Genomic DNA, 27,408 nt, shown 5'->3' with positions numbered 1-27,408 from the left:
CTATGGGGTCGGTCACCTACCCCAATAGTAATGCGCGTGAGTGTTTTGGTCACAGTATATGGATGGTTAATAGAATTTAAAGCCTTTCAAAAACCTTTAGAAAAAGCATTTTCTGCAATATTAATTGAAAAAAAAAATTCTTTTCTTCACAAAACTAACGTAATTAAGCGCAACTTAGGATTATTGTTTAGTCTTTAAGACTTAAGTGGAAGTTGTGGAATACAAATTGACTCACATCGAGATCTCGGGAAATTGGATGTGATTCATTTTTTGCTCTGTACTTCAATGCAGATTGTCTGTATGAGTTCTTCATGACAGCGCAAATAGTAAACAAAACTTTAATAATTTAGTTAGTGGTTGTCGTTTTTAAGGGAAATCATTTTCTGTGTGCATTTCCACCGCCCTTTGCAATAAATGTTGGTGAAAGTATTGGGGCGAGATGACAACGCGCAATCCCCACACCCTCATGGCAATGTCCGTGGACGATACCTTTGATTTCCTCTTCAAGATCGTCCTCATTGGGGACTGTGGCGTGGGAAAGTCGTGCGTAGTGGAGCGCTTCAAGTCAGGGAACTTTGTTGAGAGGCACGGAAATACCATTGGGGTGGATTTTTCCATGAAAACCATCAATATTGAGGGCAAGAAGATCAAGGTGAGTCCCTCCGCATCCAGTCGGAAGATCTCAAAGAATGTTAAGAAAATGATTTTTTCTTCTTCTTTGTATATTTTGTTGTTAAAGCTACAAATCTGGGACACAGCAGGGCAAGAGAGATTCCGCACCATCACACAGAGCTACTACAGATCAGCCAATGGAGTTATCATAGGTAAATTAATCAATGGGCCATTTCGAGGGCAGCCACCACAGCTAAGCGCATTCATCCAATTTTATTGCACAATTTAAAAGCTTTTCGATGAATGTTAAAAATTTAATCATTTGACCTTTTACGCGCGCGATTTTTCTTTCACACTCTCTTAAAGAAAAAAAAACAAGCAGAATCCGCCCTCCTTATCGTCTTTGTTCTCTCACTTTAAGACACTGATTAGCATAATTTCTGCGTGAAAATTTATGTTTTTCTCAGAATTATCTGTATTTGTCACCACACGTGCTTTCAATTAACTTCAATTACAACATTTTCTTTTTCGCAAAATCGCTCCCAAAGTTGTTCTAATCAAAGTTTTTTTTCTTATAACCAAATATGAAGATTTTAATTTGATTTAAAAAAGAAAAGAAAATTAATCCATTTCTCACAGAGTGGTGGACTTTCTTTTGCAAAAGTTTTTGGGCAAAAGTGAAACATCCATAAACATGCGAAATTTATGATTATTATGATTAATTTCTTCATGTACGAACAATAGCAATTTTCGCAGACAAATTGAGCATTTTTTTTTGCTTTAATTTAAAGAGAAATGGAAAGTGATCTGAAAGTTTCATCCAATTGAAAATTCATTTCATCCACTTGAATTTCTTCAGAGCACATAGAGAGGAAACTTTTTTTAACCGACTGACAAAAAAAAGGAAGACTTATTTGTTTTAGTGGGAAGTTATCTGATTGTAGTACCGCTGGTACTAACTGTCATGGTATAGGACAGATTGGCTTATGTGTGTGGGGTTGGCGGGAGTCTTAAGGTGACTCTCTCTCCCAACCACCGTAGTACGGTTGGCTCAGTTGCTCGTGGGCCATGGGGTCGTACGGACGGACCCACCCCATAAGTCTGAATCGTAGTACCTGGCTATGACAATTGGCACCTCATTGTCAGGTATTTTACAATTCAGAAGTGGGATAAGCCCAAAACTCGTTCGCGGAAGTGGAACGCGAGAAAATAGTGTTGAAAAGTGGAAATACGCGAGTGAAAAATTCCATGGCGTCACTTTGACGTCACCGTGTGGAATTCGCGGAAAAAAGTCCACCGTTTTGGGACTTTCGCGGCGTAGAAAACCACGTTGTGGCACCCGTAAGTGCTGTTCAGAGTTTTTCTCGTCGGAAAAGTGCCGTGTTTGAGGAAAACGCGTTGAAAATGTCAAGAAAAACGTGAAGAAAAAGTGCCACTTTGGCATTTCGTGGCGTTATCGGTCGTAGATTTAGCGCGAAAATGTCATTCGTGGGGCTCTTTCGGGGCATGGGAAGTCGCGTCGTGATTTCCTTCGATGCGAAAAACGTTTTCGCAAAGGAAAAAGTGTCGCGAGTGTAAGAAATTGCGTCTTTTCGCGACGCAATGGGACACAAAAGTTGCGCGTGCACCGATTAACGGTACATTTTCGGTGCGCGCAAAGACTCTGTGCGTATGTGTGTGTGTGTGCGAGCGACGAAGAGCGGCGCAGCATCTTCATCGAGAGAGCGGAAACACACACACACCAACGAAGTCTCTCCTCGATGCAGCGAGACTCGCATGCGGAGAATGCGGCATGGGTGTGTGCGGTGAGTGACGAAGAGCTCCGCAGCGTACATCGTGACGACAGCGACTCACACACACACACAACAACGAAGGAGCATCATGCAGCGGCCTGACACGCTGAGGATGATGCGGCGGAAAAAAAGACATGCAGGATGATGCATGTAGAGTAAAAGAGAAGGAAAATCGCAAGTATTTTCTCTTGGTAGGAGAGTGGTATTCTCCGATTAATTATAATTGATAAATTATATTTTTATGGTTCACCCTGAAAAGCGCTTTTCATCCCCCTGTTATGTCATTCTCTTGATGAATTTTATGTTTATCTGTAGCATGTTAAGTTTAAGAGAATGTTAAATGGAAAATTCCTTACAGCTGTCAACGGAATAAATTATGGTTTTGAGTTGCATAAAAATTATAATGAACCAATGAGTTGAAATTTTCATTGAATTCGGAAAAAAGGAATTTTAATGGAAATTTCAAGAATTGAAGAATTGGTTGCATTCTTTGAAATGCAAAAAAAAATAAATAAATAAAAAGGAATTGAAAATTTCAGGAAATGAATATGAAAAAAAAAGAAAAGTTTGTTTCATGGATTTTAAGTTGCATGAAGAGTAAGAGACCAAGCAGCGAAATTTTCAGGGAAGTTCAGTTGAGTAAAATTTCAAAAATAGAAAGGGAGAATTCTGATTTTTGGTTTCTCAGGCAACAAGGAGCCGAAGGAAAAATTGGTTGCAATTAAAAAGTATGTCGGTTCGAAAATTCTGCAAATGGGAGTGGTCAACTTGGATTCCCTAACACGCCTATAGGATGCAGTAGTCTCACAATGTCAAAAGGCCTTGAAGAGTATGGCAGGGTAGTGAGGACGGTTGAGTGGCGTAGAGTGAAGAGTAGTGATTCCTTTTGGGATCGATGTTCAGGGAAGCACTTGATACCAGGGCGAAAAGAAGATCCTCAGTATCTTGGTTTTGTATAATTTGGTATCAAGAGAGAGAGAGAGAGAAATGTGTTTCTGTGTAGATAAGAGAGTGGTTTCACTGAAGCATAGTTAGGGCTTGAATGTAGTGAAACAGACTAGTGGCGTTGTAGCATAGGTAGTCTCTCTTTTGTGCAATGCCTACCGAGGCATCTGATGATACCTGAGCGGAAGGAAGTTCTTCGAGGTTATCGCTCTTATCACTGGTGTGGTATCATGCGAAGAGAAAGGTACTTGTATTGGTACGTAAATAGTTATTTACTGAAGCGTATAAGTATAGCATTGCAGTATAGTGCACGGATAAGAGGTAGTGTGTCGAAGTAGCGTTTCTCTTCTGATCAGGTTTACTGAAGCATTGGATACCTGGGCGAAAGAAGTTCTCTGAGGTTATGGTTTCGCATAATGAGGTATCAGGAGAAGAGAAATGTGCTTGTGCACATGGAAGAGCAATTCACTATGTTTATGTGATCAGTAGAAATACTGTGATAAACTGGCTCTTCAAGCATCCATAGAACCAATCTGATGTCTCAATAGATATGGTAGAATGGATGAATAGGAATGTAGGTCTGGGCGATCAATGGACGCATTGTAAGCTAGACAAGACATTCAGGTCATGTATTTATGCAACCAGTTAATACTAAAGACAACATTCATGAGTCTGCGTTGATAGGATGGTATAGAGAGACAAATCATGAGTCTGTGAGTAAATGATACTGGTGTAGATAAAGCATGACGAGGTTTTCGTGGAGAGGCATCATGCTTGCATGGTGGGCCTGTTACGTTGAAAACCTGAAATGTCGTATTGGTTAACATCAATCCAAGGGCAAGGTCCAAGGTTCTTGATAGTTAGTCATACGGCGAATGGTTTCTCGGAGACACTAGTCTCTATGGAACGAGCTTACGGTTCCTGGAACTGGGTAAGCTAAGTCTAGACATATGTTCCATGAGAAACAAGTAACATGGCGAAAGCTGTGTTGAGAGAACCTTCTGTAGGTTCATGGGTGTGATGATTTTGTGTCAGTGCACTGGCGTACTAAATCAAACAGAACCCTTGTGTACTTGGGCTACCAGGTACGGTTCCATTAGGAACATTTTGATATGATCTTCAGTTTGTGAATAGAGTTGTTGTCTAATACAGACTTGTAATCTATACATAGGACCGCAGTTGTTATCGCATTCATTGCAAATATACTGGTCGAAGATCACGGGAAAATTCGGTCAATCTGTCTTGCTTTTCCTAGCTTGTGCCGAGGACGTCACAAAAGTCAGGAATGGCCGAATGTAGTACCGCTGGTACTAACTGTCATGGTATAGGACAGATTGGCTTATGTGTGTGGGGTTGGCGGGAGTCTTAAGGTGACTCTCTCTCCCAACCACCGTAGTACGGTTGGCTCAGTTGCTCGTGGGCCATGGGGTCGTACGGACGGACCCACCCCATAAGTCTGAATCGTAGTACCTGGCTATGACAATTGGCACCTCATTGTCAGGTATTTTACATGATTAAGTTTTTTTGGAGGTTTAGTTAAAATATTTGACTGTTTTTTTTTCATGGAGTTGGTTGTTTGATTAAAAATTAAGCGTTTTAGGGATAGATTCTGATAAAAATCTTTTCTTTTCTTACAATTCGTCAGTTATAAGATTTTTGATATTCTGAGAAAAATCTTATAAGATTTTACCTTTATTTTTTCTTTCTTTAATCTTTCTTTCGTTTTTGATGAAAAATTACATTTCCATGGCTCTAAAGATCTTTCTAACTGTTTTGAAGAACAAGAAATTCTTTGTTTTTTCTTTTATTAGAACGACCATAGAACGATTTTAAATCATAAAATGTCAAAATCTTACTAAAACTTTCAAGTTGTTAGACAAGAAAAGAAAAGATTTTTTATCAGAATCTACCCCTTAATTAGGAACTGAGGGATTTTTGAAGGATTTAGCTGTTAGTTCTTCTTTATTTTCATATAAATAATTGCGTTTCTTAAGCCAGGCCTAAATGTTTTTTTTTTTCAAGCCAATTTTAAGAAAGAGAAGAAAACCTAAAGCTAGGCTCAAGTTGTTTTTTAGGCCTAGTCTAAGGTTTTAAAATTAGGCCTAAAACTTGTTTTTTAAAGGAAAATTTTACAATTTCTCCCAAATTTTTGCTTAACCTCGATTACTCATTTCTCCAGTCGGGTATTTTTTTCTTTTCTTCGAATAATTTTCTATTCGAAAAATTATTACATAAGGAGAAAAAAAGTTATTCAGCGTCAAAATTGATGAAAAGCTGTTATTAATATTTTTTCTGTGATTTTCCCGCCCACAAGTTTCCACAGTTCAACCGTTGTGCAACCTGCTATTATTCTGTGGTCTCCATTCAATATTTTTTCTCTTTAAATATTACATATAGAGGAAATTATGTTGAGTTGCTTTCCATTCACAAAATTAATATTTCATTCACTAAAGCCAAAGTTTCGATGAAAAAAATAAATCATGAAAGATTTTCTTTCTCCTTTTTTTGGTTCTTTTTTGGGAAATTCTATGAAGAAGGAAATTGAGAGTTTTCTTATCGATTTGTTTGATCAACTAATGTAACTTCTTATGAGTTATTTCTGTTTGTTTTTGCAAAAACAACATACTTGCATTGCCTTATCGCGCATTAGGCCTCTATTTGAATGTTTTTAGTGTAATAGAATGTTGTATCAGAAGGAGATAAGAATTTTTTTGCGTATTAAGTTATTTTAATTCAAAATGGAAATAGAATTTGTGTACTCTGAAAAAAATAGTTTGTATTTGAGTTTGTCAAAGTTTGTAATTCCCATACATTTTTTAACAAACATGGAAGTGAAAAGGAATCAAAGCCCTTTTTTGTCAAAGGAGATTACTCTTTAATCTCCAAGTATGTTATTTCAAAATAAACTATCCAAGTTTGTAGAAGCTTAATAATTGTTTGTAAAAATTTGTATAAAAATTCGCATAGCGCTCCTTACAAACCTTAGCAAACTTTTACAAGTTTGTTTATTTTATTTGGTATCTTTTAAAATAAAAGACATTCTTTTAAATGAGAATCAACAAAATTTATTCATTTTTTTTTATCATTACAAGAATTTAATAATAATAATTACATACTAATTTTTCTCTGATGAATCCGCTACCGCGTATCATAGTCCATCCGTATGCTATCAGGAGATCTCTTCCAACATTTCACAAATATCGGTTAGGTCGGGATGACTCCTTTTGCATTTTTCCCTTGTGTCGTTCAAAAATTCCAGGCCTAAGGGTTTTGGGGGGCTTTCTGAGGATACCGGCAATCTGCTACTTCCTTCATTCGCAGCGAAATTTTACCCTATAGGTACTAGGTACATAGATGAAAACAAAACTTAAGTCGCTATCCAAGGAATTCCTCAATCATCTCGTTATCTATAAATAAATAAAAAGGATATTTAATTCGAGGATAATGCCATTCATGATTGAGGTTATCTTGAAATATCTTACCATTTAATAACCTAGATGCTCCAGGAACTTCAAACTGTACACACAAGTATCTTCAAGAATCTTTACCTTAATCTGTGATTTTCACAGAATATCCTTTTTATCGTTTTTTTTTTTAATTTCCTTAAAAAAACAGCGTCCACTCTAATGAAAATTTAACAAAATAACAAACTTTTGAACAAACTTTATCAAAAATGTTTGTTAATGTTTAATTTTATAAACAAACCAACATATAAACATGTTTGTAAAGTTTGTAAAAAGGTTGTTCTTCCAAATTTATTTTAATTTGTTTGCCAAAATTTGTAAAATTTTTGTTAAAGTTTATACTTTTTTTGTATTTTTTTCTCAATTTACAAACATTTTACAACCAATAATCTCCAAATAACAAAAATGTAGATTACATATTTACATCCCAATTAATATCCTTTAACAAACTTTGACAAACCTCGCTACAAACTATTTTTTTCAGAGTAGCTACAAAGAAATGATTCTTAGGCGCGTTAACTTCTTGTTTTAATAAAAACTGCATTGAGTTTATACTAGCCTTTCATCAAAGCTTTATCCCTTAAGCAAATGGTAGCAAATGAAAATGTTAAGTCAGAATAAATCAGTCAATCCGAGCTCTTTTCTAACAAAAACAGATTTTTTTTCATTTTTTTTTTTCAAATTTATTCTGTTAAATGTTTTTTAAATAAAGAATTAGTCTGAATAGAATTTAATAGAATAATTCCCCCTCGCCCCTTTGCAGTGTACGATATCACAAAGAGATCGTCCTTCTTGAATCTCCAACGATGGATTGAGGAGGTGCGACGCTACACTGCCTCAAGCGTAATCCTAATTCTAATTGGCAATAAATGCGACATGGAGTCTCTGCGTGAAGTTGAATTTTCCGAAGCTGAGGCTATGTGTGAATTTGTCCCCGAGATTCTCTTTGTCATGGAAACCTCCGCCAAGGAGAATACAAATGTCGAAGAAGCCTTCCTGTGTCTTGCCAATGAGCTAAAAGTAATGCCAATTTGTGCTTTTATCCGCCCAAAAAAAGGGGGTGGTAAGTTTGAGAATTAATTAATTTACAAAAGAAATTGTTTTGCTGTTGCAGCGCCGACATGACACACTCAATGCTGATACGGATGAAGGTGGAATTGTCTTGGGCAAGAGTAAACCACTCAATCAATGTAGCTCCAGTTGCAATCTCACGTGACTCCCGTCCTTACAAAAAAAAATAAGGAAATTTTCTCTAACAGCCACGTAGTGCCTTAAAAGTAATGAGATCTAAAGAAGAAAAAATTGCCGGAGAATCTCAATTTCTAGAACTAAAATCTCTAATGGCCTAGATTAGAAAATTTGTGAATATTTTGTCTTTTGTTCACGTGCTTAATTAGAATGTTTTTCTTTCTTCTATTTTCTCTCTCAATGAGCAATTTATTTTCATTGTCTAATTTGTGTTATGCGACATGGCGAAAATATCACAAAAAAATTTAATTTATATATAATTATGATTTTAATCTGTATAAAAGAAAAACGTGACCTATTTCTCAGTGATGTCCACGAACAATGATATTTTATTTGCGAATGTAACGTGAAAGTTGTAGAATAAAAATAATAATTTAAGAAGATAAAATTTGAGTTTTGATAATCATTTTTTGGGGCTTTTAACACATTCTCTGCAGCTGGACGCCATGGTACGTTCACTAACGGTTGAATAGTATTCTTTACGCGGTAAAAAATGTCACAAAATGAACGTTTGATACGTATTCGTGTCGAAAAATATCAAAAAACAACCCAGTTGGAATATATTTCGTAGTTTTTTTCAATAATTATATTATTCTTAGAATTTTTATCGGAATGATCTACTTAGAATATTTTTCTTTCTTGCCCTAGCTGGGTAAGAAGTGAGTGTTGCTGTAAAGAACACAAGAAACCACAAAACAACCTAATAAAAAGGATACAAAGAAACTTCCGCAGAATAGAAGAAATTGGATATAAATTCATGAAAACGTTAAAAATACAAAAATTGTTTTTATAACAATAAAAAAAACTAATTTCGTATTTTTTACGATCTGCAAAATAGTTTTTTATCCAGTTTCTTTTGTTCCACAAAATCAATTTCGCAATTAATATGTTTTTAACTAGTTTCTCGTGTTCCGTAGAAATAATTAGGAATTTTGTATGTTCTTCATAATTTCGGTTAGATTTTCTATAAAATTGAAACTATATCAGCTGGGAAAACTTTTTATACGGCAATAACATTTTGTTACAAGACACGTAATAAATAAAATCTATCTTCGAATATTATACTTGAAAAGGAATTTATTCGGAGTAGCAGTTGGTATAATGAAAGGCTTAGGCTCTAAGGGGGGGGGGGAATTTAATTTTCTCACCGTTAGAGCTTGAGGATACTATTTAAATATAATAGCAAAACGTCGCTGGATTAGCAAAATTTAGTCTTTACATTACACCGACTGCTACTCTGAATAAACTTCAATTTTCACCTCAAAACAGTCGTTCAAAAATTCTCATAATACCCTAATTACTCAAAACCTTAGAGTGTTAAAAATGAATAAAATAATATTTAAAAATAAGTAATATCCAAAACACAATTAACCGGTGTAATTATTTCTTTATTCTTCATCTTGCATTTTATTATATAATAATTAATAATTTTCTTTTTCATTTTCTATTCATTTTTTTCTTCATTTAATTTTAAATAAACTTTGATTTTTTTCTTCATTTTATTATCAATGTTATCTCATTATTCATTTTCCTTCCTTTTTCTTTTTAAATTCGATTTTAATCTTAATGCTTTGTTTTGCTAATTTAATAATTTTCTTTCCAAAGAATTAAATCCATTGAGAAATTTAAGAAAAATTTGTAGGCAAAGATCCCTTTTGATCTTTGAGCAAAGTATTCAATGAGATCTATTAATTTATTTTTAATAGAAAAAATTTAGAGGAAGACAAGAGAAAATTATCTTTTTGGCACAATTTGATTAACTTTGTTTTATTCACTCCAAAATGCAAAAGAAAAGAATTCCTCAAAAAGTTCAAATAGAATGAAGATGAATTATTATTTTTTTATTAAAGAAAAATCTTCTCAGAGGAAGGCTAAAAGATTATTATTTATTTATTTTTTTTGTTTCAAAATGTCACAGTGATTAATCTTTTGCATCTTCTAACACATATTTGTGTGCCTTAAATACTAAACTAATTTGTCATCATTTATTTCAACATGTGGCAGTGATTTCTGTTAACACAACACTTCGTACAGAGGAGGATTCATGTGAAGAGTGATAAAGTCTACAATTTAAAATTCTTTTTTTTCCTAGTGATTAACGTTTTTTTCATCTTCTAATTTTACTATTTATATAATTTTTCTTTTTTTCTAAATATTTTCTCTCATTTATTATCTTATTGTTTTCTTTCTTCTTTTTTTTTCTTCTTAAAACACTAATAACAGAGAAGGTGCGCGTGGTGTGAAAACCCAAAAAACTTTTCTTTGGGATATGTTTTTTTATAAATACTTTTTCTTTATTTTCTTCTACATTTTTTATGATTTTTTTTGACTTTGAAGAATTTTAATTTTTGGTAAAAGATTGAAAGTAAAATTCAACGAGTTATGAAAGAAAATTTCACAAAAGTCTTTGTTTTAAAGCTCATTTTGATATCTATAAGCATAACGTTTTGTTTCTATTTCGGACCCTTTTTTCAGAGCGTCCCAAAGAAATCTTCTTAAACTGAATTTATAAATGATTTTTTAAAAATATTATATTCAAAATAATAATTCGTTAAAAGATAAACTTTTAATTGCCTAAAAGATCTTTCAAAATGTAAAGCTGTTGGCTTATAATAGAGACGTTTTTTTTTTAAAATCTTTTTTATAGTCTGTTTCTGCCAGGACTGTATGCAGAGAAAGTTTGAGTTTTTTTTAAATAAAAAAATTAAAATAATTTATTTTATTTTTTGGGGATCTGTATACGTTAGAAATAAAGGAAAAGTTAAATGTTAAAATTATATTTCAAGTTCGTTTTTACGGAATTATTTTACAATTATTTGAAAGCTTTGAGTTACATATATTGCCTAAAAAGTAACCAACATAGTTAAAAAATCGTTTTTTTTTCTTCAGCTTAAATGAAACTTTCAGGAGATTCTGAAAGCCTTATTTATCATTCTGAGAACTTTACGAGTTCAAATTGAAATTGAAAGCGAAATATTCAAGAATTTTGTGAGTCACTTTTTGCCCACAAAACAGTAAAAGCTTTCAAAAGCTCTCTTTTCGCACTTATTGCCCAAATACAATTTCAGATATTCAGAACAGAAAATGAATAATAAAACAAACTCCCTGCATACGTCACTGCTTAATTAATTCATTCTTAAGCTTTTCAAGCTGATTTTTTTATCTGTTTTTGTAAAAATCTCTATTTATTGTTCAATTTTCATTTTTTTTTGTGAAAATTTTGAAAGGTAAATGTTCCAAATCGACACCAACTCATCCCTTCGCATCTAATTATTTTTTTTTATTATTCCTTTTTGGGTTCTTTTGTACTATTTTGAATATTTTATTCCTTCAAATTCTCCTATTTGTGATTTTTTTTGTTTATTTACCTAATATTTCAAATTGCCTAAAATACCATAAATATCTAATCTTTAACAGCGTCGGAAAGAAAAGGAGAAAAATAGTGACGAATTTAGTGAGTTTTTCGCATTTTTTTTAATTACCTAGTATTTTTTTTATTTTATTTAATCCAATTTTCGTGAGCGAGAAAAATAATTTTTTGATCTAATTATTCGATACATTTTGTGCGCACAATTTCAAAATGCTCCGTGAAGGGTTTTTCTCTTTTCTTTTCTTGTGATTTTCATTTAAATTTAAATAACAATTTCCATGCGATTTCCTTTCCGACTGACTTTTGCCGTTGCTTCAGGTACACGACCGCATTTAAAGGTAAAAATGACTGTTTGCTGATTGAAATTGGCTTCAAATCTGCATCAGCAGCCACACGGAGCAGAAGAAGAAAGATAAATTTTTATTTATAATAAATTTTCTTCATTTCCGCGTGGAAAATGCTTCGCGGTACAAAGAAGATTTTTCTTTGTAAAAAAAAGGGGGAAAAGAAGAAAATAAACTCACTCTGTGCTAATGTGAACTTCGGGTGGCTTTGCAGTGGCATTTTGTATCACGAGAAAGAGCTTTGTAACAATTTCAATGACGTGACACGTCTGGAAGGCGAAATCACCTTTTTGCCGGCTCATTTCCGACTGCCGCGTCCCGGTGGGAGAAGATGAAGAAGAAGGAAAATCAATTGTGGGAGGAAATATACAATGAAGACCCCCCTGTCCCTTACTGTACCTCACTAGAGGAAAGGGTGGGAGGTTGGGGAAATAAATTTAACGTAAAAAAGGAGAGAAACGAAGGAAGATAAATGAGGATTGTAAGGGGTGGAGGGACTCACCTGAAAGAGACATCCTGTGGGAGAATCGGTTGACTGGTGTTGCTGATAGAGCGTCTGATGACGGCACCGGCATCCCTCGGGGCAGTAGTAGGTCTGCACAAGTTGAAAAAAGAAACCACAAAAAATCCCTTTTTATTGGTCAGTTAAACCCATTTTTTCGTTTTACATTTCACTGCTGAAAAAGCTTTACAAAAAAAGGTTGATTTGATGGAAGAATTTGGCAATTTTACTCAGCAGCGCAAGAGTATTTCGACTAATTCAATTGATCAAAATTAACAATTTTATTCAATGAACGAGTATTTTGACTAATTTAAATGGTGTAAGCAGTTCGCGCAATGAGATTTAACTGAATCATTCTGCCAATTATACTGAAGTTCTTCATTAATTTTTACTCAAGTTTTTGTGTTTTTTCTAAACTAATTCAAATGCACTCTTTAGAAAAAAAAATTGGTTTAAATGACTGAAGTAATCAGTTACGATTTTCCATCATTTGAATTGGTCAAAACGACTGAAATTCTTCAGTAATATTGACAGAATAATTCAGTTGAATCACATTGTGCGAGTACTGCAATGATTTGAAGTATTTCGGTCGTTTTGACCAATTCAAAAAGTGAAAGATCGTGATTGATTACTTCAGTCATTTAAACCATTTTTTTTTCAAAAGAGTAATGATGGAAGAGCTTGATTGAATCATTTATTTACTTTATTTTATCATTAATTTAATTCAGCGATTTTTCCTGACATACGTTTTTACTCTTTCATTGAATAACTTCTGTCAATTTAGGCCATAAAAATCAATTAAAATAACATTGTTAAGGTGCCCTTTTGCTGATTACTTCAGTTATTGTAACCAAATAACTACAGTCATTTTGATCATTAACCGTCCGTACATATACTGTGACCAAAACACTTACGCGCATTACTATGAGCTTTAATAGATTCCTTGGTACTCCCTAAGAAGTCTTTTGTCCATTTTAGAACACACAAAAAAATTTTTAATGGATTTTTTGATGATTTTTTCAATATTTTTTTTTGAGGTTAGAATCGACAAGAAAGAGACAAAGAGTGACAAAGCGAAGAGAAAATGGAATAAATTTGACCGTTACACCAATTTTTGAATTCCCTCTTCTTACATTTTTTCTGGTGATCGGATAGACCTCAAATTTTTATACACAATCTTCTCAGATAAAAGGAACTTATTTCCAAAAGATTGGTTCTATACCTCTAAAAACTAAGGCGCAATTAATCGAAATGGGGCTCTGGGGTCGGTCAGCTACCCCTCACAGTATACGGAGGGTTAATATCTGCCTTTTGATCCTTTCATTGATTAATTTCTCTCAATTAAGCACAAAAAAATCAGTTATAATAACTGATATATTTTGCTAAAATGCCATTTCACCGATTACTTCAGTCATTTACACCAATTACCCCGAAATTATCCAAAAAATTGATTTTAATCCCAAAAGAATTCTCAACTCACCGGTCTTATGTGAAAGACAGCAATGTCATCGGGGTAGGGTGAGAGGGAAAGGCGGTAGATTTCCGTAGCAGGAACACGGTACTTCACCTGCAGTGTCTTCTGATCCAGCAGAAGCATTGAACTCGTGGACAGGACTAAAAGAATCGGGACGAACTTCCTCCCCGGAAAAGGAGAAAATTAATTCTAAAACTTTTATGGATTTTTCTTAATTCTAATTCTTTTACCTTTCCGCTCGTTCTTGTGATCTTATTAATAATATCCGCAAAGACCACGTACTGATCATTTGTCTCCATTGAGATTCTCTTCCACTGAATATTCTGCCTCAGCCGCACGTAGTCCCCGATAAAAGGACGTCCAATGGATTTGGAATAGCAAACTTTCCTGTCTCTAAAAATAATACTCGCCGTCACTTTTTCGCGCATCCGATTGCGGGCTGTTTGGTCGAACAACTTCCTGTATTTGTGGCACTACCAACAAAAAAAAATTAAGAAGAAATGTCCAGGAAGTTCCTGTTAGAAGCTTCTTACCCGCCATCGATGGTAGATTTTGCGTAAAAGTTGCGACGTTTCTGCCAAGTAATGCGGCACACGTGGCCATTCATTGCAAAGTGGACTCATACTGTCCAGTGGAAGACGATGTGGCAGTAGGATGAGGAACTGGCGACGTTTCCAGTTAATGTAGTGCCTTTCAATCACCTCAACGACCCAATTGATCTGCCTTTGGTACTTCACCACGCGATATTCTTCCCGGGACTGTTGTCCATTAAGAGGAGAAACGGCGTTGATTTGGGAAGAAAATGATAAATTAGAGATTAAAATTTTAGAAGAAATTTCTTTTTGTTGTTGATTTTTTGAGCAAATTCTTATTCTATTCTTTTTTGCATTTCTGTCTAATTTTGATGAGAAAAATATTTCTGATCAAGAGGAAAAATTTAATAAGGGTTTTCTAACCCTTTCTTAACAGATCAGAATCTTGGAAAGAAATTCATGATAAGAGCGATTAGAATTTTATAAGATTTTTTTAAAAAGTTTTTTGAGCGAATTTTTGATCAGAAATATTTTTCTCGTCAAAATTAGACGAAAAAGAATAGAATAAGAATTCGCTCAAAAAATACTAAAAAGAATTTCTTATAAAATTCTAATCTCTTATCATAAATTTCTTTCCAAAAGAAAGGAGAAATCGAAAATGATTCTGATCTGGTAAATTCATTAATTAACTGACCACAGAAATATTTAAAAACAGAAAATGATACTTCTTAGACCGATAAAAATTAATTTTTATCCATTCGGCGAAATAATTTAGTAATAACCAAAATGAGTATTTTACTGACTAAAAATATACTCTATTAGACAGTAAAATACATGTAAAACAGATTTAAAAAAAAATAAGGTAAATTAATATAAAAATTCCCACTGACCGAAGAAATTCTTTGGCTGTATAAAAAAAATATCTTTTAAACGAAAGATATATTTTTCTTGAAGAAAAGGATTAGTTCACTAATCAAACTGAATACTTTACTCAGCAAAAAGTGATTTACTGATCAACAAAATACAGACAAAAATAAAATTTAGAATAGAATATTTTTTGATTAAAAAAAAACTCAAAATCCGATCTATGTAACACATATTTAATTATTCGAAATTTAAAATTTTACTGACCAAAAATATTTTCTTTAGTGCTTGTAGAATGAATTTAGTATTTTTTTACTGACTTCATTACTGGTCACAAGAAAATTTTATTAATTAAAAATAAAAATTTACTGATCGAGGAAAAATGTTTTAAAAGTAATTTACTAAATTGTTCAGGAAAATTAATCATCTGTCTTTAGACAGATTTTTAGATTTTATTGGTCAGTAAATTTTTAAGTTTTTAGTTATTTCTTTTCATATTCTGTTATTTTGCTTAATAACTTTTATTGCATATTCTACTGGAATCTATAGAAATATAAAATTGAATAAACTTAACTGACCAAAAGCAATATTTTGCAATATTTAAAAAAAAAACACTTTTAACATTAAAGAATATTTTGCTGACTAAAGAATTTTTTTTCTTGATTTACTGATTAAAACTTTACTGATAAATAAGAAATATTTAACTGGCTTATAGATTAATGTTCTGGACGCAAAGAAAATTTTACTGGCTGGACAAAAATACTTAACTGATTCACAAACTTTACTGACTAAATTTTTTTTTTTTAATTTTTAAGTAAAGTTATTGAGTATACCTACTTTTAAACATACTTAACTGCTCAAGCAGATTTTTTCTTACAGACAAAAAATGCATTTTACTGATAAAAAAATTATAATTAACTTTTATAATATTTTACTGACCAAATAAATTTTATTTTATACTGAGCAAATAAACTCTCTAGCTAAATAAATCATAAATTTTCTTTAAATAAAGGAAATTTTCTTACCCTCCACTTCCTCCATGCCTTTGCAATTGCAATTTGACTCCGTCGAAGTCGGAGGAACTGCCTCCGTTCCCTTGATCCCCGGAATGTTTTCTGAATCAACGTGGCAAGCTCTGCGAGGCGCATCCGTCGGAATTCCTCCATCTCCGTCACTGTCCGGGGACTACGGATGAAGACACGTTGCGTGCAGATGGTGAATTCCGCCGTGGGCAGTGGCAGAGAGCGAACAATCAGCGCGATGGCTTCCACGATGGAGCCACGTGGGAAGTGTGGCCATGTGAGATTGTTGAGGAGTTTGTAGCGCGCCAGGAAGGCTACGTGGCTCATACTGAAGCAGTAGCCACTGCGCCAGACACTGAGAACTGGCATGAGGCTGAGGTAGCGCACCTGATGCTGCACGAGGGACATCTCAAAGTGTCGCGGCTCCTCGAATTCATTCGGTTTCAGGCAGAACACGTAGTGACACTTCCGGCGCGTCAAGGTCTTCAGCAGTGTCTGAATGCCAACACGGAGATTATTTGCCAGCGACGTGGGCCGCTTTGAGCCACGCTGTGCTCTGATACAGCCCATAGCTAACGCTCCGCGGCAGCTGCTCGGAGTTCTTCTCCACAAAATTCACCACACTGTAGCTCACTGTGCCGGCATAGTGGCGAATTTGGAAGGTATTCGGGCAGCTGACTGTGTCATCAGCGAGGAAATTGGGATGCCCATCGGAGCACTGATGGATGCGCGTGAGGTAGATGTCGTCGCAGCTTACGTGTGGCTCATCGAGGAGACTGAGAATCCCATAATTGGGGCGATCGAATAAATCACAGATGCCAGCATTGTCAAAAAAGTCCACGTGCTGCCACTCCAAGCCCTCACGCACGTACAATTCCTGCTGCTCACGCAACACCATGCTGAGGAAGTGCTGCTGCAGGCGTTCGCTGCAGTAATTGATGGCCAGCTGCTCCAGGGAATTCCTCTCGAGCACCTCAAACCCTGAGAAGTCGAGCACACCGAGGAAGCGCTTGTGCCCATTGAGGCGTGTACTCTTTATCTCCTCATTCACGCGTGACACGAGCCACACAAACAACCTCCCATAGAGAATCCTGCACAGTGTTAGCTTCATCTTTGTCGCCACCTCTGCATCCACCTCAATCCAATTATCGGGGATTTGTGTCCAATTTGCACTTGTACGCGTGAGGCAGAGCACGAGGACGTCCACGTGAATCTCCAGCAATTGCGCGATCTCCACAATTTCATACTCATTCGCAATCGTGCACCCTTCCGTGCCGTCAATGTTGGTCGTTGGCAGGAAAACGAGATTCCCCAGCTTCAGCACAACCGCCAAGATGCGAAAAATCGACGTGATCTCCTCGCACGAGAAGCCCATCGTGTCGAGGCTTCGTTTTGAGCGTGAAAACGCCAGACGATCCTCCTCTGTGGCCAAGCTGTTCTTCAACACTTCGTACTTTTCGATATTCCGTTGCAATTTGAGAGCTTTCAGCAGGTGGATGTCCGCTCCGGTTAGCAGTTGGTAGAATATATTGAAATTCCTCTCATTTGCCACAAAACTCGTCACGCGAGTCTTCTCGAGCATGTCTTGAAAAAAAAAATAGAAAGATTTGTTTCTTAATTTAATTTGAAAATTAAAGAACTTTCTTGAGAAAATGAGTTTTCTTTTCTTTTCTAGATGTTTTAATGAAACTTCGAGAAGATTTCCTTTTAATGAAAAGAAAGGATTTTTTTTTCAACAATTTAAAAGAAAATTGATAATTTATTTAATTCTAATTACAGTCGTGCTCTCGTGGTAGGACCGTCGTCAAAATGACTTCTCCGCGGTAAAACGGCTTCAGAATGAGGAATTTTGCCTTCGCAGTGGGACAATTAGTATCCTACCTTTCCAATAGTACTAATTGTCCCACTGCGAAGGCAAAATACTTCATTCTGAAGCCGTTTTACCGCGGAGAAGTCATTTTGACGACGGTCCTACCACGAGAGCACGACTGTAAATTAATCAGGAAATAAGCTCAAGAGCAAGCCAATGATTTCATTTAAATGATTTTTGAAGAGACTTTGGGTGAAATTCACTAGACAGACGAGTCAGACAGACTTAGGATTCCTTAACAATGAATAATTGACTTTCTTTAAGTTTTTTTTAAAGTTCCTTTAAGTTTTATAAAGTTCCTTTAAATTCTCTTAAGATTCTTTAAGTTTTATAAAGTTCCTTTAAATTCTCTTAAGATTCTTTAAGTTTTCTTAAGATTCCTTAAGAAAAAAGTTAAGATTTCTTAGGAAAAATTTAAGATATCTTAAATAAGTCGAGCAAAATACATATTTCTGATGATTTTTATGAATTTCTATCACAGATGCCAGCATTGTCAAAAAAGTCCACGTGCTGCCCAAAGGTGGCCAGAAAAAATCATTGAAAAATGTGCATTTATACGATTGCTTAAAAAATCTTAAGTTTCGCTTAAGAAAAATTAAAAATCTTAAATTTTTCTTAGGAAATCTTAAGTTTTTTTTTAAGGAATCTCTTATAATCTCTAAAGAAAATTTAAAGAAACTTTTTTAAAAAAACTTGAATATTCCTTAAGATAATTTAAGTCTGTCTTATTAGTGAATTTCACCCTTTGAGTACAAATTGAAATGGGGACGCCTGATACCCGGCGTCATCACCTTCTTTTCCTTCCAAATTAGTCACAAAGAGTTTTCTTTTCTAAGTTTTTAAGCTCTTCAAGAGATCCCCAGAAGCTCAAAAAAATTAAATTATTGGATCGTTTTTAACAACCAAGAAATCCTTGAAATTTCAGAAGACATTCTTGAAATTTTAAGAATTCCTTCGTCGCTGAATACGATCCAATTTATTATATATTTTTTGATTTTCTTCTGAGTTCTTTTCATTTTGAAGGAAATGTGGAAACGCCGGGTACCTGGTGCCTCCACGATTTCTTTAAATCCATCAAAATTATATAAGAATATAACATGAAGGTCAGTCTAAATTTTTAAGCTCTTGAAGAGACTTTAAAGAGCTTAAAAATTAAGTAAACTTTCATGTTTTATTTTAATTTAATTTTAATTTAATTTTAATTTAATTTAGTTTTAAAGAGGGAAAGTGGGGGCCCGGGTTATAGGCGTTTTCATTTTAATTTCAGCTTCAAATTATACTCAAGAATAAAAAACTTTTCACAAACTCTTGGAGAGCTTTAATCTATGTAAGTCTCTAAAGAAGAATTCTTCAATCTCCAAAGAAGCTTTTACATTTTGTGGAGTTTTTCTTGAGATTTCTTTTAAGTCTTCTTTTGAGATCTTGAAAAACTCTTCACAAGAACTCTTGAAAATTCCTTAATTTTTGATCGGATTAAGGGCTGGATTTGCAATGTATAGATCCAATGTATTGGAAATCCGGCGCCTAAAAATCTCATAAAATCCATGAAAATTGATAAAAATAAAATAAATTTGACAATTTTTAATGAAATTTCGATTGATTTAGAGGAAAAGTAGAGGAGACCTCAAGTACCAGGCGTCTCCATTTTTTCATAAAATTGAAAGAAAAATTGGAGGAAATCAAAAGCTCACACAAAGCTCATCTTTCTAAGAGATCCTTTTATTTTATTTAGGCGTTTCCATTGCAATTTCTTCTCAAAATTAAGCAAGAGTTCTTTCAAATTAAATAAACTTCTAAATTATGTTACTTACAGTGATAAATATGTCCACCGATGACGTCTCCTTTAAAATCAATCTCAATATCGAAGAATTTTCCCTGAAATTAGAAAAGTAAAACGTCCCGTAAAAAATCCTCCCAAAAGAAATCTTCTAGAGATCATTAAAAGATCACAAGAAGATGCCAAGAAAATAAAAAAAAAAGCTCACAAATCGACTAGAATTGCGATTCTTGGTCGTTTTAGCTGATCCCATGGCACTCATAAAAACCTCCGCATGAGCAATTTTCTCCCTGTATTGCTGCAATTCCGCCTCTTCGGTGGTCATGCGATTCCTGAGGATTCTCCGGAAGTTCTCAACAATGTTCGAAATGTTCCCATAGCCGGTGGAGCTTCGTCCAAAGTGCGGTGGTGGCGTCTTGGCACGTCTCACGGGTGTGCGATCACAGTCCATTGAGCACTTTGACGTCCTACTCGTGGTGTTGTTGGCTATGAAACCGTAACTTTTCGCTAGACCATCCAACGTAGCGAGCTTCTCCTGCATGCCAACCTCCTTGCGATGGAGTGAACACGATCGGCGGAAGGGCACGCAGTCATCGTAGAGAGCTCGCGAAAGGACAACATTCTTCTGATGGTGCTCCCCGTGATGCTTCGGGCACATCCTGCTCACACGTGGCGTGGAATGCGTGTGAGTTTGGCACTTTGACGGTAAACACTCTGAGCTCTTCCAGTCTGGCATTCGGTCGTGGCAGCACCGCTTGAGGCTTCCATACCCCCCGGATTTGTCGCTCTCAACACTCCTCTGGCGCAGAATGCAGCTCCCACGCGATTGGCTGCCCGGAGAGTCGAGCGTGGCTTCATGCTTGGGCGTGGAGGAGCGCGAGGCATTGCTGGAGCCACGGGAGGAACAACAGAGGGACCCCGTGGAGCCCCTTTGGCGGGATTTTGAGTGATTCCGTCGAATTTGGGGGATTCGCGTGAGGAAGTCCACCACCATTTGGGCTGTTTCACTCTTCCCACTTCCACTCTCACCCGTCAGCACAATAGCCTGGTCCTCATGGAAGTCCAATAGATTCCTATAGGCACCACTCGCAACGCCAAATCTGTGCATAAGATGCGAGAAATATTTGTCTTGAAAAATGTCTTAAAAATGTTTAAAAATCTTCTTCAGAAATTTAATGATTTTTTTAAAGATTGAATTTGGTTAAGCTTAAATCATTTTATTTGAAGCCATTAATTTTCGTAGAATAGAATTTGATAAAATGGGAGTTTTTAACGTAAATTCGCAGGGAAAATGAATCGAGAAACAATGTAAAGGAGGAAAGGATATTATGCACAATATATGTTTAGTAAATCCTTTTTAAATTTTCTTTAATTTTTAACTTATTTTGAGACAAAATTTATTAAATTAATTTGTCTAATTCAATTAAGAATAGGGGAACCTGGGGTAATTCGGTGAATTTTTGGGAGATAATTTTTCCTGAGTTCCGTGGAAATATTTGAGATTTTGACTCACAAAAATTAGTTGGTGTTCCACTTCGTGGCCAACACCAAGTATTGTAATCGTCGGAAAAACCGGCCACCTCAGATCGGGTTCAAACTTGGTATGAGCACGTTTTAGACATCCCACATTACGAAAATGGTGGTGGAAAATTTTTGATCCGGCCGGCCTGCCGGCCGGCCTGCCGGCCTGCCGGCCGGTCGCCTAAACTTTGCCTTATAACTTTCGAACGGTAAGAGATAGAGACTTCCGGTTTGAAGTTTTCTATAGAAATATGGGTGTAAAATTTCATTTTTTCGCATTTTCAAAATCCAAGATGGCCGCCGTCCGCCATTTTGAAATACTATCAATCACTTCCCTTATAGCTAGAGGTCTGAAATTTTAGTATGTTGTAGAGCTCAGAGAGACGTTTTCATCAACAATTCATACTTGACAATCGGTCAAGCGGTTTAGCAAATATGGCGGCCTTAAGCAAAAAGTGTTTTTTCGATACAACTCGAGAACGGCTTGACCGATTTTGATCATCTTGGTATCAAATGAAAGGTTTCAAGAAGCCCTACAACTGTATAGAACATTCCAAGTTCCAAAAACATCCGCAAGAGGCGCTAAAATCAAAAACAAAAATTGCCTAACTTTAAGAGGCAATATCTCCCAACATCTGTTATAGATTTCCTTTAAATTTTGATATGTTGTAGCCTGACTCAATATCTGTCACCAGTCCGAAAATGAAGAAAATCTATGTCGCCGTTTAGAAGATATGGCCATTTGAATAATTCTTGCATTTGAAAAGTTCTAAGAACCATATCTCTTGAACCGCTTGTCCGATTTGACTCAACTTTGTATCAAATTAAAGGTTTTGCAATTATCTACAACTTTCTAGAACATCAGAAACCTCTAGAACCATTCCTTCAGGACGAAAAATGCGAAAAACTGTTTTGGTGAAACAAAAATCCGCCATTTTGTGTTCTGGAGGTGACCTTGAAAATTATTGAGATATATGTCAAATTATAGCTTATTTCAAGACCTTTCCAAAACTAGTCATGAAATTTCTGTAGGTGTTATAGAACAAGAGATATGACAATTTTTATGCATCAAATTGCTGAATTTCACTAAAAAATCAACTTTGCCTACTAATATTGTTCACAAATAGTATTACAACGCATAAACAAACTTCTACACGTTGTGGGACACCAACTCTTATAACTGGACGCGTTATGATTGACTTTTTAAGATTTTCACGATTTTTTTTTTAATTTCCTTTCTGTGCAATAAATAAGTCAATCATAACGCGTCCAGTTATAAAAGTTGGTGTCCCACAACGTGTAGAAGTTTGTTTATGCGTTGTAATGCTATTTGTGAGGAAAAGTCGATTTTTTGTAAAATTTAGCAATTTGACAGATTAAAATGCTTATATCTTAAGTTCTATTAAACCTACAGAAATTTCTTGACTAGTTATGGAAAGGTCTTTAAATAAGCTATAATCTGACATACATTTCGATACATTTCAAGATCACCTCCAGAACACAAAATGGCGGATTTTTGTTCGACAAAAACAGTTTTTTGCACTTTTCGTTCTGAAGGAATGGTTCTAGAAATTTCCTATGTTTCAGAAAGTTGTAGAATTTTGCAAAACCTTTAATTTGATACCAAATTGAGCAAAATCGGACAGATCGTTCAAGAGATATGGCTCTTAGAACATTTCAAATTCAAGAATTTTTCAAATGGCCATATCTTCTAAACGGCGACATAGATTTTCTTCATTTTTGGACTGGTGAAAGATATTGAATCAGGCTACAACATATCAAAATTTAAAAGATTTGCCTAATGGGGATTCTAAGATATTGCCCCTTAAATTTAGGCAATTTTTGTTTTTGATTTTAGCGCCTCTTGCGGATGTTTTTGGAACTTGGAATGGTCTAGACAATTGTAGGGCTTATCGAAACCTTTCATTTGATACCAAGATGGTCAAAATCGGTCAAGCCGTTCTCGAGTTATATCGAAAAAACACTTTTTGCTTTAGGCCGCCATATTTGCTAAACCGCTTGACCGATTTTCAAGTATAAATTATAGATGAAAACGTCTCACTGAGCTCTACAACATACTAAAATTTCAGATCTCTAGCTATAAGGGAAGTGGTTGATGGTAGTTCAAAATGGCGGATGGCGGCCATCTTGGATTTTGAAAATGCGAAAAAATGAAAATTTACACCCACATTTCTATAGAAAACTTCAAACCGGAAGTCGCTATCTTTTACTGTACTCAAGTTATAAGGCAAAATGTGGAGTCCGGGCCGGCAGGCCGGACGGCCGGATCAAAATTTTTCCACCACCATTTTCGTAATGTGGGAAGTCTAAAACTTGCTCATACCAAGTTTGAGCCCGATCTGAGGTGGTCGGTTTTTCCGATGATTACAATACTTGGTATGCCACGATTGTGGTATACCAACTAATTCCCCTTTATCCACAAACATTAATATTTTTTTTTATTTCTCCCCAAAGAACTTCCAAAATCATTATTTATAAAAACTTCCATTTAAATTGTAATTTGATTGAAAAGTTAATGAGAGAATTTTTCAAACAACATGTGAAAGCTAATTAATTTCAATTGCGGTGAGGACACAAATGCGATGAAAGGCGAGGAATTAATTTAACAACTACATCATTAATTTTATTGATTTTTAGGGAATAGTTTGGAAAACTCCAAAAGGGAATGGAAATGAAATGGAAATAAAATCATGAAAAAGAAATGATGAAGATTAAGGGCTTAGCAGGGTAATTCATTGAAACATTCCTTAATGCTTTAAAGAGTTTTTAATTACATTGGTTTTTCTTTTTAACCCTTTGTAAGATTTTTTTAAAGCATTTTTTTTTCAATAAAATAAAATCATCTGATTTTCGGAATTTTTTTTATTATTGTTAGTCGATTGAGGAAGTTTTTTTTGTTGTGTTGGTGACTAATCTCCTTTTCATGAGAATAATTGTTTGAAAATTCAGGCGCTGTCTTGACGAAATCAAAATCATTTGCCTTACAGTTGTATCGATTGAAAATCATTTAAAAAAAATGTTTATTCCAGAGTTCATTAGAATTCATAATTTTTAGAAAAGAATTAAAAATTCTTTTGAAACTTAAGAAAAATATTATTCAGTTAAATATGTTAAAAAAAAGAAGGTTCTGTAATTTTTCTGACCAACATTTAAAGCAAATTCTGCTTGAATTTCATGCAAATTCCTTGGGCAAATCTGGGATAACTCCCACGCAATCCCAACCATAAGGTTGAACATCAAAGTAATATTCAATAAAAGTTTAATACAATTTAAAAAAGGAATCTTGTGCTAACACTGGAAACTTTTTAATAAAATATTCCAAACTATACTTTTTTTTTTAGCCACATTACGTGCTAAAAATTCAATAATGTGGATTCCACTGAGCGACCATTAGATATTCCTGCTGCTGGTGAAAAGTTTCTTTTTTAAATAAAATTCTTTTCTCTAATGCAGAATAAATTGGTGGAAAGTTTTCGAATTTCAGACGGGAGGATATAGGGAGACTATCAAAAAGGCATTTTTGGGGGATGAAATCAATATTAGAACTAAATGAAAAAAAGAAAAAAGAGAATGAAAAAGGACTCACATGTGAGGTGGTAGCTTGAAGAGACCCCGTGTGGCGTAGGTCTTTACGAGTTCCGGCGTTGTGAGTGGGAGTGGCTTGAATGGATTTATGGACACGAGGTATGTCCCGATGTAGGTCTAGAAGAAAAAAAAAAAGATGAAAAGAGAAGAGAAGAAGGAAAGGAGTTAGAATGCCAGGAAATAGAGAGAGAGAATGAGAGAAAAATGTGTGGAATGTATTACATAAATGTGATCTCGTTTGTAGCGGAGATGGAGGTTACTGATGAAATTGTCCTCAGTGGGACTCTCCAGTAGTACTGAGTCCCAATTCCCCACTTCCTGCTCCATATTTGGCATCGTTCACACCGCAAAAAAATCCCCTTCCGTGTGTCGCGCGACATTCTTTCACGCCTCATGATGGGGTGTGGGTGGCCATTCGCCCGTTTCCTCAGATCCGGGGGCGGAAATGCGCGTGGGGAAAATGTCAAAGCTCACAAATTGCATTATTGGGATGAGTTCAACTTCTTCGTCTTCACACACACATACACACGAACTGAATACGGGGCCCCCTTTTTCTGCTTTCCTTTTTCCTTCCGTCAATCCCTTCAATTTGCTCCGTCCCACCGTTTCCTGTAGCCAACCTCCGGGAAACTTTCTCCACAAAGCATTCAAAATGAAAAAGAGAGAAATGATAGAATTTTCATTAATTTCTCCTCGTGAAAAATCTACGCAAAAGAATGCAAAAAAAAATTCTCTCAAAGTCACAGAAAACGAAAGTTTTTCATCACACTCTCAGCAAGAAAAAGCTCTCAACTTTCTTCCTTCCAATTTTACATTTAGATAAAAAAAGGAAAACTTTCATTTTACCTTCTTGCGAACTTTTTTTACTCTAAATTTTATCTTTTTGCCTTTTTCTTTGGAGGAGAGAAAGAGATTTTTTTTGGAAGGAAATGTCGGGGAAGATTTTTCTCGGGATAAAACACGCCACTTTCCCAAGCGCACACACTTTTCACACTCACATAAGTTTTTCTTCACGAACAAGACGAGGGCAAGGAGTTGATAACAGCCAAAACAACATTTACTCACCATTTATCTCCCTTCCGCAGCATCCCATTTAGATTAAGCTATCCTCTTCCACGCGAAAGCTTCCCGAATGTCCTCTCGAGCTTTGTCGGGAAAATTCCTATTAAAGCTCTGTGTATATGCTTTTTTGGATTATATATGTGGTGAAGCATATGCTTTATCATGTAAATATTCAAAAGCTCTGTGGGAATACATTTATCTATCTGTTGGAGAGAAATGTGAATTAATTTGTTAATTTTGAGGAAATAAATTTAGCTTCCTATGGAGAGGATGAGGAAAATTTTCATGTAGGTAATTTTTGAGGAAAATTTTCTGCTTGAGAACTTTCTCAAAGAGATTTTTCTTATTATCAGGAGAAGAAAAGAAAGTCTTTGCGCATTTCTAGACTTTATTGTTTGTTCAGAATGTTTTAAAAAAAATCTTTTTAAATGATTCTAATTTTTTTTTTAGAAAAATTAAGATATTTAAAAGAAATCAACCCTAAGTCGAAAAATTGAATTTAAAAATTTCCCTTGAAGCGTGGAATAAAAAATAAATAAAATGTTTAAATTCAACATGGAGGTCAATTCTGTCAAAAAGCTTTTCCTTTCTTCGAACAAGAAAGATGTTGTAATATTTTCAAAGTTCTTGAATCAATCTTTTGCCGTGTTTTAGAAGAAGAACAAAAGCTTTACTTTTCCAAAAGTCTTTTTGAAAGTTCCTAAAGATTTTTTCTATAACGACTAAAGAAAGAAAAAATCTGTCAAAATTTTGTAATATTTTTCACAGAATGGGTCGTATTCAGCAAACAAAGAAATCATTGAAATTGTTGAAACTTTAGGATAAATATTAAAGATTTCAAGGATTTCTTGAACGCTGAATAAAAGGTTTCATAGCTCTAAAATTGTAAAAAAGGAAAGATTTTTTGAAAGAAATCGACTCCAAGATTGAAAATTCAATTTAAGAAATTTTTCTTTAAGAATAAGTTTTTTTATTCGCCTTAAAATTACTTTAAGCATTAAAGAAAAATATTCAAACACTGAATTAGAGTTCTATGTAGTCCTCAAGAAGATCCATAGGCAAAGATTTTTCAGAATAATTAAAACATTAGGTGAAATTCACTAGTCCGACAGACTTAAGTTTTCTTAAGAAATACATAAACATTCTTAAGATTCTTAAAGTTTTCTTTAAAATTTCTTAAGTGTTTTAATAAGATTCTTAAGATTGCTTAAGAAAAAAACTTAAGATTTCCTAAGAAAAATTTAAGATTTTTAAGTTTTCTGATGCAAAACTTAAGATTTCTTCAGTCAAGCTGAATTGGGCTAAATGCATATTTTTCGATGAATTTTTCTGATCGCTTTCGAGCGTGGAAATGTGTAAAAATCATTAAAAATATGCATTTTGATCGATCTACTTGAGAAA

The 27,408-nt window shown here is 34.8% G+C and overlaps 2 protein-coding genes across 2 annotated transcripts; one reads left to right on the top strand and one right to left on the bottom strand.

The window, feature by feature from the left end:
* Nucleotides 1-238: 238 nt before the first annotated feature.
* Nucleotides 239-8,450, top strand: LOC129788026 (ras-related protein Rab-43). The gene is made up of 4 exons (XM_055823991.1): nt 239-652; nt 740-824; nt 7,578-7,834; nt 7,929-8,450. The coding sequence occupies exons 1-4, from the start codon at nt 440-442 to the stop codon at nt 8,028-8,030; spliced, it is 657 nt and encodes a 218-aa protein (XP_055679966.1). The 5' UTR covers nt 239-439; the 3' UTR covers nt 8,031-8,450.
* A 979-nt stretch (nt 8,451-9,429) lies between these two features.
* Nucleotides 9,430-26,184, bottom strand: LOC129787939 (unconventional myosin-Ia). The gene is given in 13 exon segments (XM_055823807.1): nt 9,430-11,809; nt 11,957-12,084; nt 12,279-12,371; nt 13,759-13,911; nt 13,983-14,225; nt 14,286-14,510; nt 16,175-16,724; nt 16,726-17,755; nt 19,853-19,916; nt 20,027-20,918; nt 24,947-25,062; nt 25,168-25,575; nt 26,011-26,184. Coding segments are annotated over 12 exon segments (3,723 nt in total). The 5' UTR covers nt 25,282-25,575; nt 26,011-26,184; the 3' UTR covers nt 9,430-11,694.
* Nucleotides 26,185-27,408: the final 1,224 nt, after the last annotated feature.

The sequence above is a fragment of the Lutzomyia longipalpis genome, chromosome 1 (assembly GCF_024334085.1).
Source record: "Lutzomyia longipalpis isolate SR_M1_2022 chromosome 1, ASM2433408v1".
In the NCBI taxonomy this organism is placed as follows: Eukaryota; Metazoa; Arthropoda; class Insecta; order Diptera; family Psychodidae; genus Lutzomyia; species Lutzomyia longipalpis.
The sequence above is the reverse complement of the archived record's forward strand: the minus strand, read 5'-3'. Positions and strand labels throughout refer to the sequence as shown.

Bases quoted from the DNA above. Each gene is read 5' to 3' on its own strand.
- LOC129788026 (XM_055823991.1), top strand. From the start codon at position 440: ATGACAACGCGCAATCCCCACACCCTCATGGCAATGTCCGTGGACGAT. The intron at 825-7,577 runs GTAAATTAATCA...GCCCCTTTGCAG, and splicing joins AGCCAATGGAGTTATCATAG to TGTACGATATCACAAAGAGA. The intron at 7,835-7,928 runs GTAATGCCAATT...TTGCTGTTGCAG, and splicing joins GTCTTGCCAATGAGCTAAAA to CGCCGACATGACACACTCAA.